This window comes from Myiozetetes cayanensis, unplaced genomic scaffold, assembly GCF_022539395.1.
Source record: "Myiozetetes cayanensis isolate MyiCay16 unplaced genomic scaffold, myiCay2020 scf26, whole genome shotgun sequence".
In the NCBI taxonomy this organism is placed as follows: domain Eukaryota; kingdom Metazoa; phylum Chordata; class Aves; order Passeriformes; family Tyrannidae; genus Myiozetetes; species Myiozetetes cayanensis.
The window spans coordinates 4,402,246-4,413,798 of record NW_026087477.1 but is presented as its reverse complement, the minus strand read 5'-3'; the positions used below and the strand labels follow the sequence as shown (position 1 = coordinate 4,413,798).

The 11,553-nt window shown below is 66.3% G+C and overlaps 2 protein-coding genes across 2 annotated transcripts; both read right to left on the bottom strand.

The window, feature by feature from the left end:
• Positions 1-663: 663 nt before the first annotated feature.
• On the bottom strand, positions 664-6,472 carry HAPLN4 (hyaluronan and proteoglycan link protein 4). The gene is made up of 5 exons (XM_050320886.1): positions 6,355-6,472; positions 4,904-5,021; positions 3,998-4,360; positions 2,888-3,190; positions 664-1,642 (listed from the first exon to the last, which is right to left on the bottom strand). Exons 2-5 carry the CDS (start codon positions 5,019-5,021, stop codon positions 1,290-1,292), a joined length of 1,137 nt encoding a protein of 378 aa, XP_050176843.1. The 5' UTR covers positions 6,355-6,472; the 3' UTR covers positions 664-1,289.
• A 433-nt stretch (positions 6,473-6,905) lies between these two features.
• On the bottom strand, positions 6,906-11,215 carry TM6SF2 (transmembrane 6 superfamily member 2). Its single transcript, XM_050320890.1, has 10 exons — positions 11,089-11,215; positions 9,469-9,575; positions 9,253-9,350; positions 8,958-9,061; positions 8,703-8,785; positions 8,442-8,566; positions 8,250-8,351; positions 8,071-8,163; positions 7,860-7,979; positions 6,906-7,509 (listed from the first exon to the last, which is right to left on the bottom strand). The coding sequence occupies exons 1-10, from the start codon at positions 11,178-11,180 to the stop codon at positions 7,303-7,305; spliced, it is 1,131 nt and encodes a 376-aa protein (XP_050176847.1). The 5' UTR covers positions 11,181-11,215; the 3' UTR covers positions 6,906-7,302.
• Positions 11,216-11,553: the final 338 nt, after the last annotated feature.

Below are 11,553 nucleotides of genomic sequence, written 5' to 3'. Positions count from 1 at the left end.
ACCCCGACCCTGCCCTTTCCTTGGGGGCTGTGGGGACCCCCGGGAAGGTCCCCCCACGTCCTTTGTGCTGCCTCCTTTCGCCACATGGAGTTAACCTGCAGCAAAGCCAGCCCCTCTGCTCCTGGTGCTCCCCATGCATCGCCCCCGTGGTGGCTGCCACATGTGTCCCCAGCGTGGCCACAGGTCCCCCTCGAGCTGGGGAGATGCTGCTGATGGATTTACTGGGGTTGCTCCCTGCACCCTACCCTCGTTACCCACTCCGGTGGCCCCCGACACCCACTGTCCCCTGCCAGGAGTGTCCCATCCCAGCAGCTCTTTGTTTCCATCAGCCGGTGAAGGTGATGGATGGGCCGTGCTCAGCTGGGCCAGGGAGGGTGGGCAGGGAGCCCCCAACCCCTCTTGGGGACCCTGGGGTCCCCATCCACGTCCTGCCTCCCCCATGGTGGCTCCTGGGTGCTGCCCAGCCACAGGGACGCCCCAGTGCGGCTCTGCTGGTGCCGCTCCCTTGGATCTGGTCCCAACAAATCCAAGCAGGACGCTGTTGGGATGCTCTGAACATGCTGGGAGCAGGGAGGGAAAGCAAGGCCGAGCAGCGCTGGGGTCCCCTCGCTCCTGAGACGCCCCTCAGGGGTGGCACCAGCGAAGAACACACCAGAGCCCCGCTCAGCTCTCAAAAGCAGCCGAAGCTTTTATTTCATCTACGTCCAGGGCTGCCCAAAGCCTCGGGGGGGGTCCCACCCAGCCCCTCCCACCTCACCCGCAGGAAGCCAAGCGAAGGAGCTGCAGGCGGGGGCTGGAGGGGCTGCAGGTGCCCCCCCAGGCTGCCCAGTGCCCCCCAGTCCTTGCCCAGCGCCGAGGCAGCATTTTGGGGAGCCCGTGGCAGGTCAGTCCCCCTGCAGAGACCTGACAGTGCCGTGACACTGGTGGCCCACAGCACCTTGCCGGGGGTGGGGGTTGGGGGTGTCGGTGCTGCTCGACCCCGGGAGGGCGCAGGGTGGGGACCCCTGGGGTGGGGATGGAGGGCTGGACGGGCCCTTTAGCACATGCAATGGGCAGGTGGAGAAGCAAGAGCTGCGAGGAGCGGGGAGCCAGCCCCGGGTGTGGGCTCCCAAAGTCCTTCCCCTCCCTGCTGCCTCCGCATCCCCGAGCGCCACCGCGCCCCGCCGCCTCTCCGGCCCGGGGCAGGGGCTGCCCGCAGCTCCGCTGAGACCCCCGGGGAGCCCAGCACGCAGCGAGGGGGGGCTCATTCACCGGCCGAACCGGAGGGGTGCTCCCACCCACAGCCACCCTCACACGCGGTTGGGGTGCCCCCCGCCCGCCTCCTTCGCCTTCGCCTTCTCCAGGGGGGCATCCCCGCCGGCCTCTTTGAAGCAGTAGACGCCGAAGAGCTTGTACTTCTTGTCGGGGAAGCCCAGGTTGCGCACGCCGGGCTCGCGGCCGCCGCAGCGGGCGCGGGGGTTGACGATGGGGTAGCGGATGCTGCCGTCCTCCAGCCAGCCCGCCTCGCAGCGGTCCAGCAGCTGGATCTTCCAGGCGGCGTAGAGCTGCCCCACCTTGGCCACGGCCGCGCCGTTGTTCTTGCACGCCTGCACCGCCTCCGAGTAGCTCAGCTTGCGGAACGTCTTCAGGAAGTAAACCTTGCCTGGGCAGAGGGGCAAAGTGAGGGTGGGGAGGGGGTGGTCAGTGCTGGAGCATCCCCTGCCCGTTGTGCCGCTGGGGTTGGTAGGGTGGGGAGAGGGGACAAGTCCCGTGGAGCCCCCTTCAGTGCATTTTTGGGGGTGGAGAGTGATGCAAACCCTGTGGGTTCTCCCAGAGCATTTTTTGGGGGGGTCCAGGTGAGACAAGGGGTACAAACCCTATGGATCCCTCCCACTGCATTTTTAGGGGGGTGCTGGAGGTGGAGGGTGGGTGGTACCAGCCTGGTTGGCCCCTGCAAGACATCTGGAGGACTGGAGGAGGTGAGTGCTGCAAGCCCTGGGGGTTCCCCCCAACACATTTTTAGGGGGCTGGAGGAAGGACTCCCCCCAACACATTTTTTTGAGGGGGGGCTGAAGAAGAAACATGATACAAGCCCTGTGGACCCCTGTGGGCACATTTTGGGGGGCAGGAGGAGGTGAGGGGTTGGGTGGGCCCTGGGGACCCTCAGCATGGGCAGATTTAGGGGCTGTGTGGGTAATGCCAGCTCCCTGTGCCAGTGTCACCCGCTATTTATCCCACCTGCCACCATTAAATAAACATCAGCAGGACCCCCCCTCAGCCCCCCCTGCCAGGCAGGAGGAATTTACAGAGCCCAGGAGCCCTCCTGGCTCCCATCTGTCTCGCGTGGTCCCGGCCTCATCCATCACCCAGGGCTGCTGCTGCTGCAATTACCTCTGTGCCCTGCTCCTCCTGCCTGGCAGAGATGGGTTTGCTAAAAAAAGAGAGGGTTTTTGTGTTCCCCCCCCCCAAAAAAAAAAAAAAAGGGAGGTTTTTGCTAAAAAAAAAGAAAAATAAAAAAAAAAGGTGTGTGTTAAAAACAAGAGAGGTTTTTGCTAAAAAAGACAGGTTTGCTATAAAAGAGGGGTTTTTTCAAAAAAAGAGAGGGTTTCCTATAAAAGAGAGGTTTTGCTTTGAAAGAGAGGTATTTTTCTAAAAAAAAGAGAGGGTTTTGCTAAAACTGGGTGTTCCAGACCCCAGAACAAACCAGGATGGAGGTGAGTCCCTGCTGGGGGGTCCCACTGCTGATCTCCCCCTCCTGATGGGCCAATGAACCCGGGGAAGGGACGCATCCTCTCTCCCAGGGCGGAGCATCCTGTCGGGTCGCCATGGGAACCACCCCCAAAACCCCCCCCCATCCCAGCGCTCCCCCCAAAAACCCGCCCGGGGCTCGGTGCCCCCTCGCCGGTACCGTTGAGGTTGGAGGTGAAGCAGAAGGCGTCGTAGTGCTCGCTCTCCTTGTGCCGGTAGCCGTAGTTGCGGACGCCCACGGGCGTGTCCTTGCGGCCGCACTCCTCCCGCGGCCGGGAGATGGGGTACTGCACCGAGCCGTCCTCCAGCCAGCCCGCGTTGCACCAGTCCATGCCCTCCAGCCAGGCCTGGTGCAGCTGGTCGTGGGACGCCAGGATCCCGTCCTGCTCCAGGCACGCCTGCTGCGCCTCGTGGAAGTTCAGGGTGTAGCGGCCCAGGCGAGGGTGGTACGGGAAGATGACGCCTGCAGAGGAGGGATTTTTTTTTTTTGGGGGGTGGAGGGTTCTCTCCTCTGCCTGAATCTGCAGCTGCACCCAACAAACAGGGTCGGCCACAATGAGCTGCCCCTGTCTGTGCCCTGGCGGGGGGTTTGAGAGCCCCCAAACCCTCCACGCTGTGACTTTAGGGATCCCCGTTCCACCCCCAGGCTCCAGGAAAACAGGGACACCAGCAGTGCCCACATGGGGTCCAGCCAGGCTGTGGTACCCCCGAAGCAGCCCCCAAAAAGAAGGTTTTCCCCCTTTCCCGATGTCCCAGTGGGCTCGGAGCTAAACCAGCCCCTCATCCCTGTCCCTGGGTGCTTTACGAGCCCGTGCCACCGTCCATCCACGGGGTTTATGAGCTGCCACCCCATAAACCTGGAGCAACAGTAAAAGCCAATCACGGCGGCAATAAAACCACGGCACACGCTGGGAACAAGAGCTGGGCCTGGGGGGAGAACAGGGCACAGGGAACCACATCCCAACCATCCCATGGGGCACTGGGAACCACATCCCAACCATCCCACGGGGCACAGGGCACAGGGAACCACATCCCAACCATCCCACGGGGCACAGGGCACTGGGAACCACATCCCAACCATCCCACGGGGCACAGGGAACCATATCCCAACCATCCCACAGGGCACAGGGCACTGGGAACCACACCCCAACCATCCCCACAGGGCACACCAGGGCAGGGGGGGTATAATCTGGATAACCCGGATAATTTCTCCTCCTGCATTCCAGAGCATCCTCCTGCCCTTCTCCCACCCCCCACTCCCCAGCGGTACCTTCGAGGTCCAGCTTGACCACGCCGGTGTCGTCCTCGAGCTCGTTGGTGACCTCGCACTCGTAGCGCCCGTAGTCCTGCAGGGTGACGTTGCGGATGATGAGGGAGGCGTCGCCCGCGCCGTCCTCCTGCAGGGCCGTGCGCCCGCGGTAGGGCCCGAACGCCCGCCGGGCCTTGCCCAGCGCCACGAACACGTCCACGAACGCCATGGGCTCCGTCACTTTGGTCCACTTGAGGCGGATCTCAGCCGGGTCGTGGGCGGACACGTCGTAGTGGTAGCGGCAGGGCAGGATGATGGTGCCGCCCCGGTGCGTCACCACCTTCCCCGGCGCCGTCTGCACCACCACGGTGCCGCTGTCACCCTCTGCAAGGGACAGCCAGCTCAGGGCAAGGGACACTCGGCTCAGGGCTGGACCTGTCCCTGTCACCACCCTAACCCTAACCCATCCCACCCCATCCCACCCCATCCCACCCCACCCCAGTCCCATCCCATCCCATCCCATCCCATCCCATCCCATCCCATCCCCATCCCATCCCATCCCATCCCATCCCATTCTCCATCCCATCCCATTCCCATCCCATCCCATCCCATCCCATCCCATCCCATCCCATCCCATCCCATCCCATCCCCACCCCACCCCACCCCACCTCACCCCATCCCATCCCATCCCATCCCACCCCACCCCATCCCATCCCACCCCATCCCATCCCATCCCATCCCATCCCCACCCCACCCCACCTCACCCCATCCCATCCCATCCCATCCCATCCCATCCCATCCCATTCACCACCTCCACCCCCACCCCATCCCATCCCATCCCATTCCATCCCATCCCATCCCATCCCATCCCATCCCATCCCATCCCATCCCATCCCATCCCATCCCACGACGCCCCTCCCCACTCACCCATGACATGAACCACCTTCTTCCTGCCCCGGGGGCTCGGCAGCGCCTCCGAGCCGAGGATTCCCGCGAGGAGCAGCAGAGCTGCCGGGCCAGCGGCCCAGGGGCTTTGGGGACGCATCTGGGGGGACAGCAGAGCCCTCAGCACCCTCCAGCCCCCCTGGCAGGGGGGAACCCTCACTCTGCCCGACCCCCAGCCTCGGCATCCCCCCAGCAGCGACGCTGGTCCCCAACCCCTCCCCTATGGGGTGCCGTCACCCACTGCCACCTCCTCACCCACCCCAAGCACTGGGGGGGCACTGGCAGCGCTGGGTCTTTCATTGCCTCCCCGCGCCGCCCCCCCCGGCCCCAGGGACCCCCGTGCCCCCGGCGCTGAACTCGGCTTCCCCCGCTCAGTTACAGCCGCGATGAATATTTGATGGCAGGCGCGCCGGGCCGGTTCTCCTGAGTTATTTATGGCAGCGCCGGCACATCTGGAAACTGAACTGATGCGGCGGGAGCGGCGGCGGCGGCCGGAGCCCCCCGAGACCCCCGGTTGCACCCCTCTTTCCCGGGGGACAGCAGGGGGGAACGTGCGCCGGAGCCTCCTGATCCCTGGGGGCTGCGATCCCGAGCCCCGAGTTCTGGGGGTGCCCCAGACCCCAGCCCGGCTCTGTGTCCCCCCTCACGGCGGGAATGAGCCCCTCCCAAGCGCAGGGGAGGGTGGGGAAGGGGCGCCAGGGGCTGGATGTGGGGCGGGGGGAGCAGGGCAGCCCCCCGGCAGTGCCGGTGCCCGGTCGGGGGGCAGGGGCAGAGGGACAGCCCCTCCCGGGGGTCCCGGCGCCGAGTCCGGGGAAGAGGGAGCGGGGCAGCCCCCGGGGGTCCTGATGCCCGCTCCGGGAGCAGGTGAAGCGGAACAGCCCCCCCGGGGTCTCTCCGCTCTGTCTGGAGGCACAGGGAGAGGACCGCCTCCCTCCCCGCCGGGGGTCCCGGTGCCTGGTCTGGGGGGCAGGGGGAGCGGGAAAGTGCCCCACGAGGATTCCGGGGTTCGCTCCGGGGGCAGAAAGAACGAGGCGGACCCTCGGGGGCTCCGGTGCCCCGTCCGGGGGGCAGTGAGAGCAGGGCAACCCCTCCCGGGGGTCCCGGTGCCAGGTGCGGGGGCAGGGGGAGGTGCGCAGCCCCTCCGGGGGGTCGCGGTGCCCGCTCGGGGCGGGGGGATGCGGTGGCCCCGGCTGTGCCCGCCCGCGGCCGCGGGCCCGGTGCGGTGTTGCAGTGCGGGACACTGCGGCGGCGGCCCCGGGGCTGCGGGACTCCGGTGCCCGGGCAGCGCAGCGAGGGAGGGAGGGGAAACTGGCCCGGCGCCGCCGGCCCGGCCGCAGCGACCCCCGCCCGCCGCGTCCCGCCCGGTACCGGCACCGGGGGGGTCCCGTCCCGGCGCCCCGCAGCGAGCGGAGCCGCCGCAGCCCCGCACTCACCGTGTCCCCGGTGCCGGCGGCGGGAGGGGCCCGCCCGCAGCAGCGCGACGGTTCTGCCGGTGCCGCCGGTACCGCCGGTGCGGCTCCGCGCAGGGGCGGCACCGGAGCTCGGCCCGGCCCTGCCCTGGCTCTCCTGGCGCTGCGCAGGGCCGGCGGCTCGCCAAGGTCACCGGCCCGCCCGCCACCCCCGCCCCTGGGACCCCTGGTGCTGCTGGGACCCCTGGGAACACTTTGGGCACGAGGAGTTTTGTCGGGGAAATCCACCCCTGCCCCGGGCAGAGCAAGGGCAGAGCGTGTGCCCGCCCCCACCCGTGCGCCCCCTCCCCACCCTCACAAACCCTTGTACAACACCCCCGCCGCACACACAGCCGTGTGCCCACCACGCCCACCCGTGGGCACCCACAGGGACCCCCCAGCCCCACCCCAAAGGGCCGCAGGGGAGCAGCCTGGAGACTCCTCATCCCTGGGGATGCCTGGGTGTGTGGGGGTTCCATCCCTGTGCTCCCACGGCTGGCAGGGAGGGACATCCCTGGGCACAGCAGGGACACGAACAGCTCCGGAACGAACCTTCGCTCCTTTATTTTGTAAACAGTGTTCCCCTGGCACTGCCCCCACCCCGAGTCCTTCCAGGGGCACCCACGGCCCCCCGGGACCCGCCGGGAGGGGACACCCCCACCACTGAGACCCCCCTGGGTGAGGGCAGGGCTGTGGCTGCACCCACCTCCCCTCAGAGCATCCTGAGGACCCCCATGGCCTTTTGGGACACCGGGGGGACCACCAGAGCACCCCTGGGGGCACCTCTGGCAGCCGGGACCCACCGCTCTGTGGCTCTTGGAGCAGGACCGGGGTCGTTGGGCAGCAGCCCCAGGGTGGGCACAGCAGCCCTCAGGGTGGGCACAGCAGCCCCCAGGGTGGGCACAGCAGCCCCCCGGGGCGGGCAGGACCCCGTCACTGGTGTTTCTTTGCCCGGAGCAGGGCGGCAGGAGCGGGAGGCAGGAAAAAGGCGGGGCAGCGCAGGCAGCGGAGCACCAGGAGCTGCGGGCCCAGCGCGTAGAGGATGTTGGTGAGGAGGAAGCTCCACAGGACGTCGTCGGGGGTCTGGTAGGGGAAGGGGGTCCGGGCGTGCAGCGACGAGCCCAGGTGGGAGAACTGAGCCTGGGGACAGAGGGAAGGGGGTGGCACTGGGTGTGTGTGTGGGGGGGTATCTTGTGCAGCCCACCCGGCCCCAAAGGGTGCGTGGCAGCAGCATGGGTGGCACATCCTATTATAGCCCTGCCCCAGCCTATTTCTGGCCCACGAATCCCCGGTCCCAGTAAAATCCACCGGGGCCAAAGTAATTACCAGGCAGCAGCAAGAGCTGCTGCTCCACATGCAGGTGTGGGAGCTGCGCCCCCAAGCTCAGCCCCAACCACCTCCTGCCCTGGGCTTGCTGTCCCCTAGTTGGGACCCAAACCCAGCCCTGGGGGTCCCAGCATTGCCCCCCGTGGGCGCTGGGACAGCCTCACCTGTGCCACGGCCCCAGCAAACACCAGGCTCCAGTCGGGCAGCCAGGAGCAGCCAGGCAGCACCAGCCCGTAGATGCAGAGGAGGAAGAAGGGCAGGGCGTAGAACATGTAGATCAGCATCTGGGGAGGGACAGAGAGAAGGTCACCCCGTCCCTGGTGGCAGGGGTGACCAGGACCCAGCTGGGGCCAGCAGGACCCCCATACTGCTCACCTGCACTTTGGGGTAGGCGACGGGGTCGCGCAGGTACGGCTCGTGCTGGTAGATGTACTCGAAGCACGAGTCAGCAGGACAGTCCAGAACCACCTGGGGGGGTTGGAGAGAGGAGGGGAGGTGGGTGGGGGGCAGATGCACCTTCCCCAAGACCCCCCATGCAGGGGCCCAGCACTCACCATCCCCCTGAAGAAGGTGAAGGAGGCCATGAGCAGCAGCACCACGACCAGGGCCACGTCCTGGGGCCGCCGGTACAGGGGTTTGCCTTGCTCCTCTGCCACCTGGGAGAGGGAAATGCCCCAGGTTTGGCCCTGCACCCTCCAGCCCAGCCCTGGCAGGGGCACCGGGCTCCAGGGGCAGCCCCAGCTCACCTTCTCGGGGCTGAGGCACAGCAGCTCCCTGGGCTGCTGGAACAGCCTCACCCCTGCCCAGAGCAGGAGGAGGACGTAGGGCAGGTTGAGCAGGAAGGAAGGGCTGAGCTCGGAGCTGTATTTCCCTGGGGGAGGAGAGCAGGGCATGGATGGATTGCCCACGGGGAGCAGCAACCCCGATGGGCACGGGTGGTGGGGACAGCCCAGGGGGGGTAGCGGGGGCTGGACACGGAGCAGAGCCCCCTCCTCCCCTCCTCATACCAATCATGTTCCCGAGCAGGAACACCACGATGCTCATCATCAGCGAGCCCAGCCAAAAGAGCCCCAGGCTCCTGTAGTTCTTCCTGCAGAGACACCGGGAGCAGGCGCCTCGGAGCTGGCTCCTCATGGAATTTGGGGTCCCCCAAACCCTGTGAGCTCCTCAGGCACCTCTGCCAGGCTCGGGGCTCCCTCCCTGTGGAGTTTGGGATGCTCCAAGCCCCCCCCAGCTCCCCTGGCCCCTGGGTCCCCGCTCACCTGTGGCCGATGGCCGCGATCATGGTGAGGTAGAGCCCGTAGTGGACGATGCCATCCCAGTAACAGATCATGATCCCGTGGGCCGTGCGCAGGTAGGGCTCGCCCTGCCCGGGGTGGGGAGGGACTGGGTCATGCAGGGAGGGGGCAGCTGCCTCCCCACCCCCTCCCCAGGGTACCCCAGGGGAGCTGGGGCTGCTCTGGGTGTGGCAGGAGCAGCTTTGGCAGGGAGAGTTCCATCCACCCCTGCACGGGTAGGGGTTGCAGGGGGCCAGGGTGGGGTGGGCTGGGCTGGTACCTCTCTGACATAGACCTCCATGAAGCCAGAAACGAACCCATCCTCCTCCAGGGCGATGATGAGGTCGATGGCGGAGACGAAGGAGAGCACCACGAACACTGGGGGAGAGCCGGGCAGCTCTGCCAGGGTCCCACAGCTCCCTCCACATCCCCAGTCCCAAATCCCCGTCCCCTGCCCCAACACAGCACCAACCCCCACAGCCTGGGGGGGACTCACCACAGAAAAGGGGGTCCTGGAAGTGGCTCAGGCCGCTGACCAAGAGGATGATGGAGCAGAGGCCGATGAGCACCAGCAGCACCGTCAGCACCAGCAGCGGGGGGTTGCTGTGGAGCAGTGTGGGAGGGGGTCCAGCAGCAGGCACAGCCTGGGGGGTGAAGCCCCATCTCCCCCCTGTCACCTGAAACACTCCTCACCCCCCTGATTTTTAGGGTCAGGGGTCCCAGGTGCTGCCCGTCCTCTGAGAGCAGAAAAGTCTGAAATAACCCCGGGAGGTTCAGAGAGAGACTGAAAAAAGTGTCCTGAGAGAGTGAAGAAATTGTAGGGAAAACCATCCCGAGCACTGGAATTGCCCTCTCAGGGCCTGGAATTGGGACAGTGGCTGAGCAGGGCTGAGTGTGTCCCCCCCAAAAAAACAAAACCGACACCCAAACCTTCCTGAAACACCCAAACCAGCCCAGATGCTTTCAGAAAAAAAAAAACACAAACCAATCAAATCACCGAAGTGTCACCACCCCGGCACATTATTGCCACTGTGTAATTAATTACTACACAACTAATTACTCCCACCAAACGATTAATTCAGAGTTCAAACGCCGTGGAGCAGCAGGGCTCGGGGCTCCCTCCAGCTGCAGGATGCCCGGGGATGGATCCCAGAGATCTGGGCTGCAGCAGGAATGGGAGGAGACGGAAAAGATTGGGAATGAACATGGGGAGAGCTCTGGGAGTGAAGAGTTTGGGTTGAAAGCTCTTGCTGCTGGTGAAGCAAGAGCAGAAATCAGCTGTGGAAATAAATATATAAAAGGAGTGGGAAAAGGAGGGTGAAGGGGCCTGGTGGAAAGGGAAGGAAGGAAAGGGGTGAAGGAACACAAGGGGAGAGCCCTGAGCTGGAGGGTCCTGGGGGGCGGTGGGACTGGAAATAAGGGGAAAATAAACCAGTCAGGGTTTGCATGGAAAAGGAATAAAGGGGGTGAGGAGGGGTGGGGCTCCTGGATCCCCAGGGAGCCGGTCCCAAAGCCCCTGGATGCCGGGCCGGGATCATGGGGTGTCACAAGGCAGGAAAACCGAAAGCAGGGCCGTTATCGGCTGTTGTGACAGTGGCGGTGACCAGGAGGGTGCGGGGGGGTGACATCGGCCACGCCGGGACACGTCAGCGCCCGAGGCGGCAGGGGAGACAGTCTGGGAGGAGAGTGGGGTGTGGAGGGCCCTCCAGAGCCGGGATCACCCTAATTCCAGGGGATTTGGGGGGCTCGGAGCCGCTTTCTGCTCCCCAAACAGCCCCGGCTGTGCCCGACCACCCCGAGCGGGATTGGAAAGGCAGCGAGGCAGCCTCGAAACACGCCGGGAGACTCCCCCCGGGATTGAACCCCTGGCCGTGGGATGGACCCCCCGATCCCGGGCAGGCCCAGCCCCCTGCCCAGGACATGCTCCCCGCTCTCCAGGTCCGGGTGGGACCCTGGGACGGGCCCCCCGTCCCAGTGGGATGGGTCCCACCAGCCTTGGACGTGTCTTGGCACAGCCTGGACTCTCCCCCCGCTCCCGGACTGGTCCCGCCACCCCTCCCCGGGCAGGACCCCAACCCCCGACCCCGGGGGTCCCTGTGGGGGGGTCCCCACTCACTCCGCCAGGGCGGTGGCGCCGGTGACGCCGAAGGCCACGGGGATGGAGAGCAGGGGGGCGGCCAGGGCGCCCGGCCCCGCCGGGAGCTGCATCCCCGGCCCCGCCGCCGCAACCGAGCCCGCGGACTTCGCCCCGACGGCGGGGACCGACAGCGGGCAGCGCCCTTAAAGAGCCAGAGCCGCCCCCGAGGGGACAGCGGGGACCGCGGAGGGGGGGACAGCGGGGCTGGAGAAGGACAGGGGGTCAGAGAAGGCCAGGGGGTCCCACAGGAAGGACAGGGCTTTGGGACAGGGGGACTCAGGATGGGGGTGCCGTGGGAATGACAGGGATTTTGGGGGGATGGCCAGGGGGTCCTGAGGAGGGGAACACCCCCAGGCGCGTCTCTGCACTCCAGGGCTGCCTCGAGAAACAGCTCCAAGGGCTGCGGGGAAGGAGAAAACCACTCTGAGGGGCTTTGAAAACTTC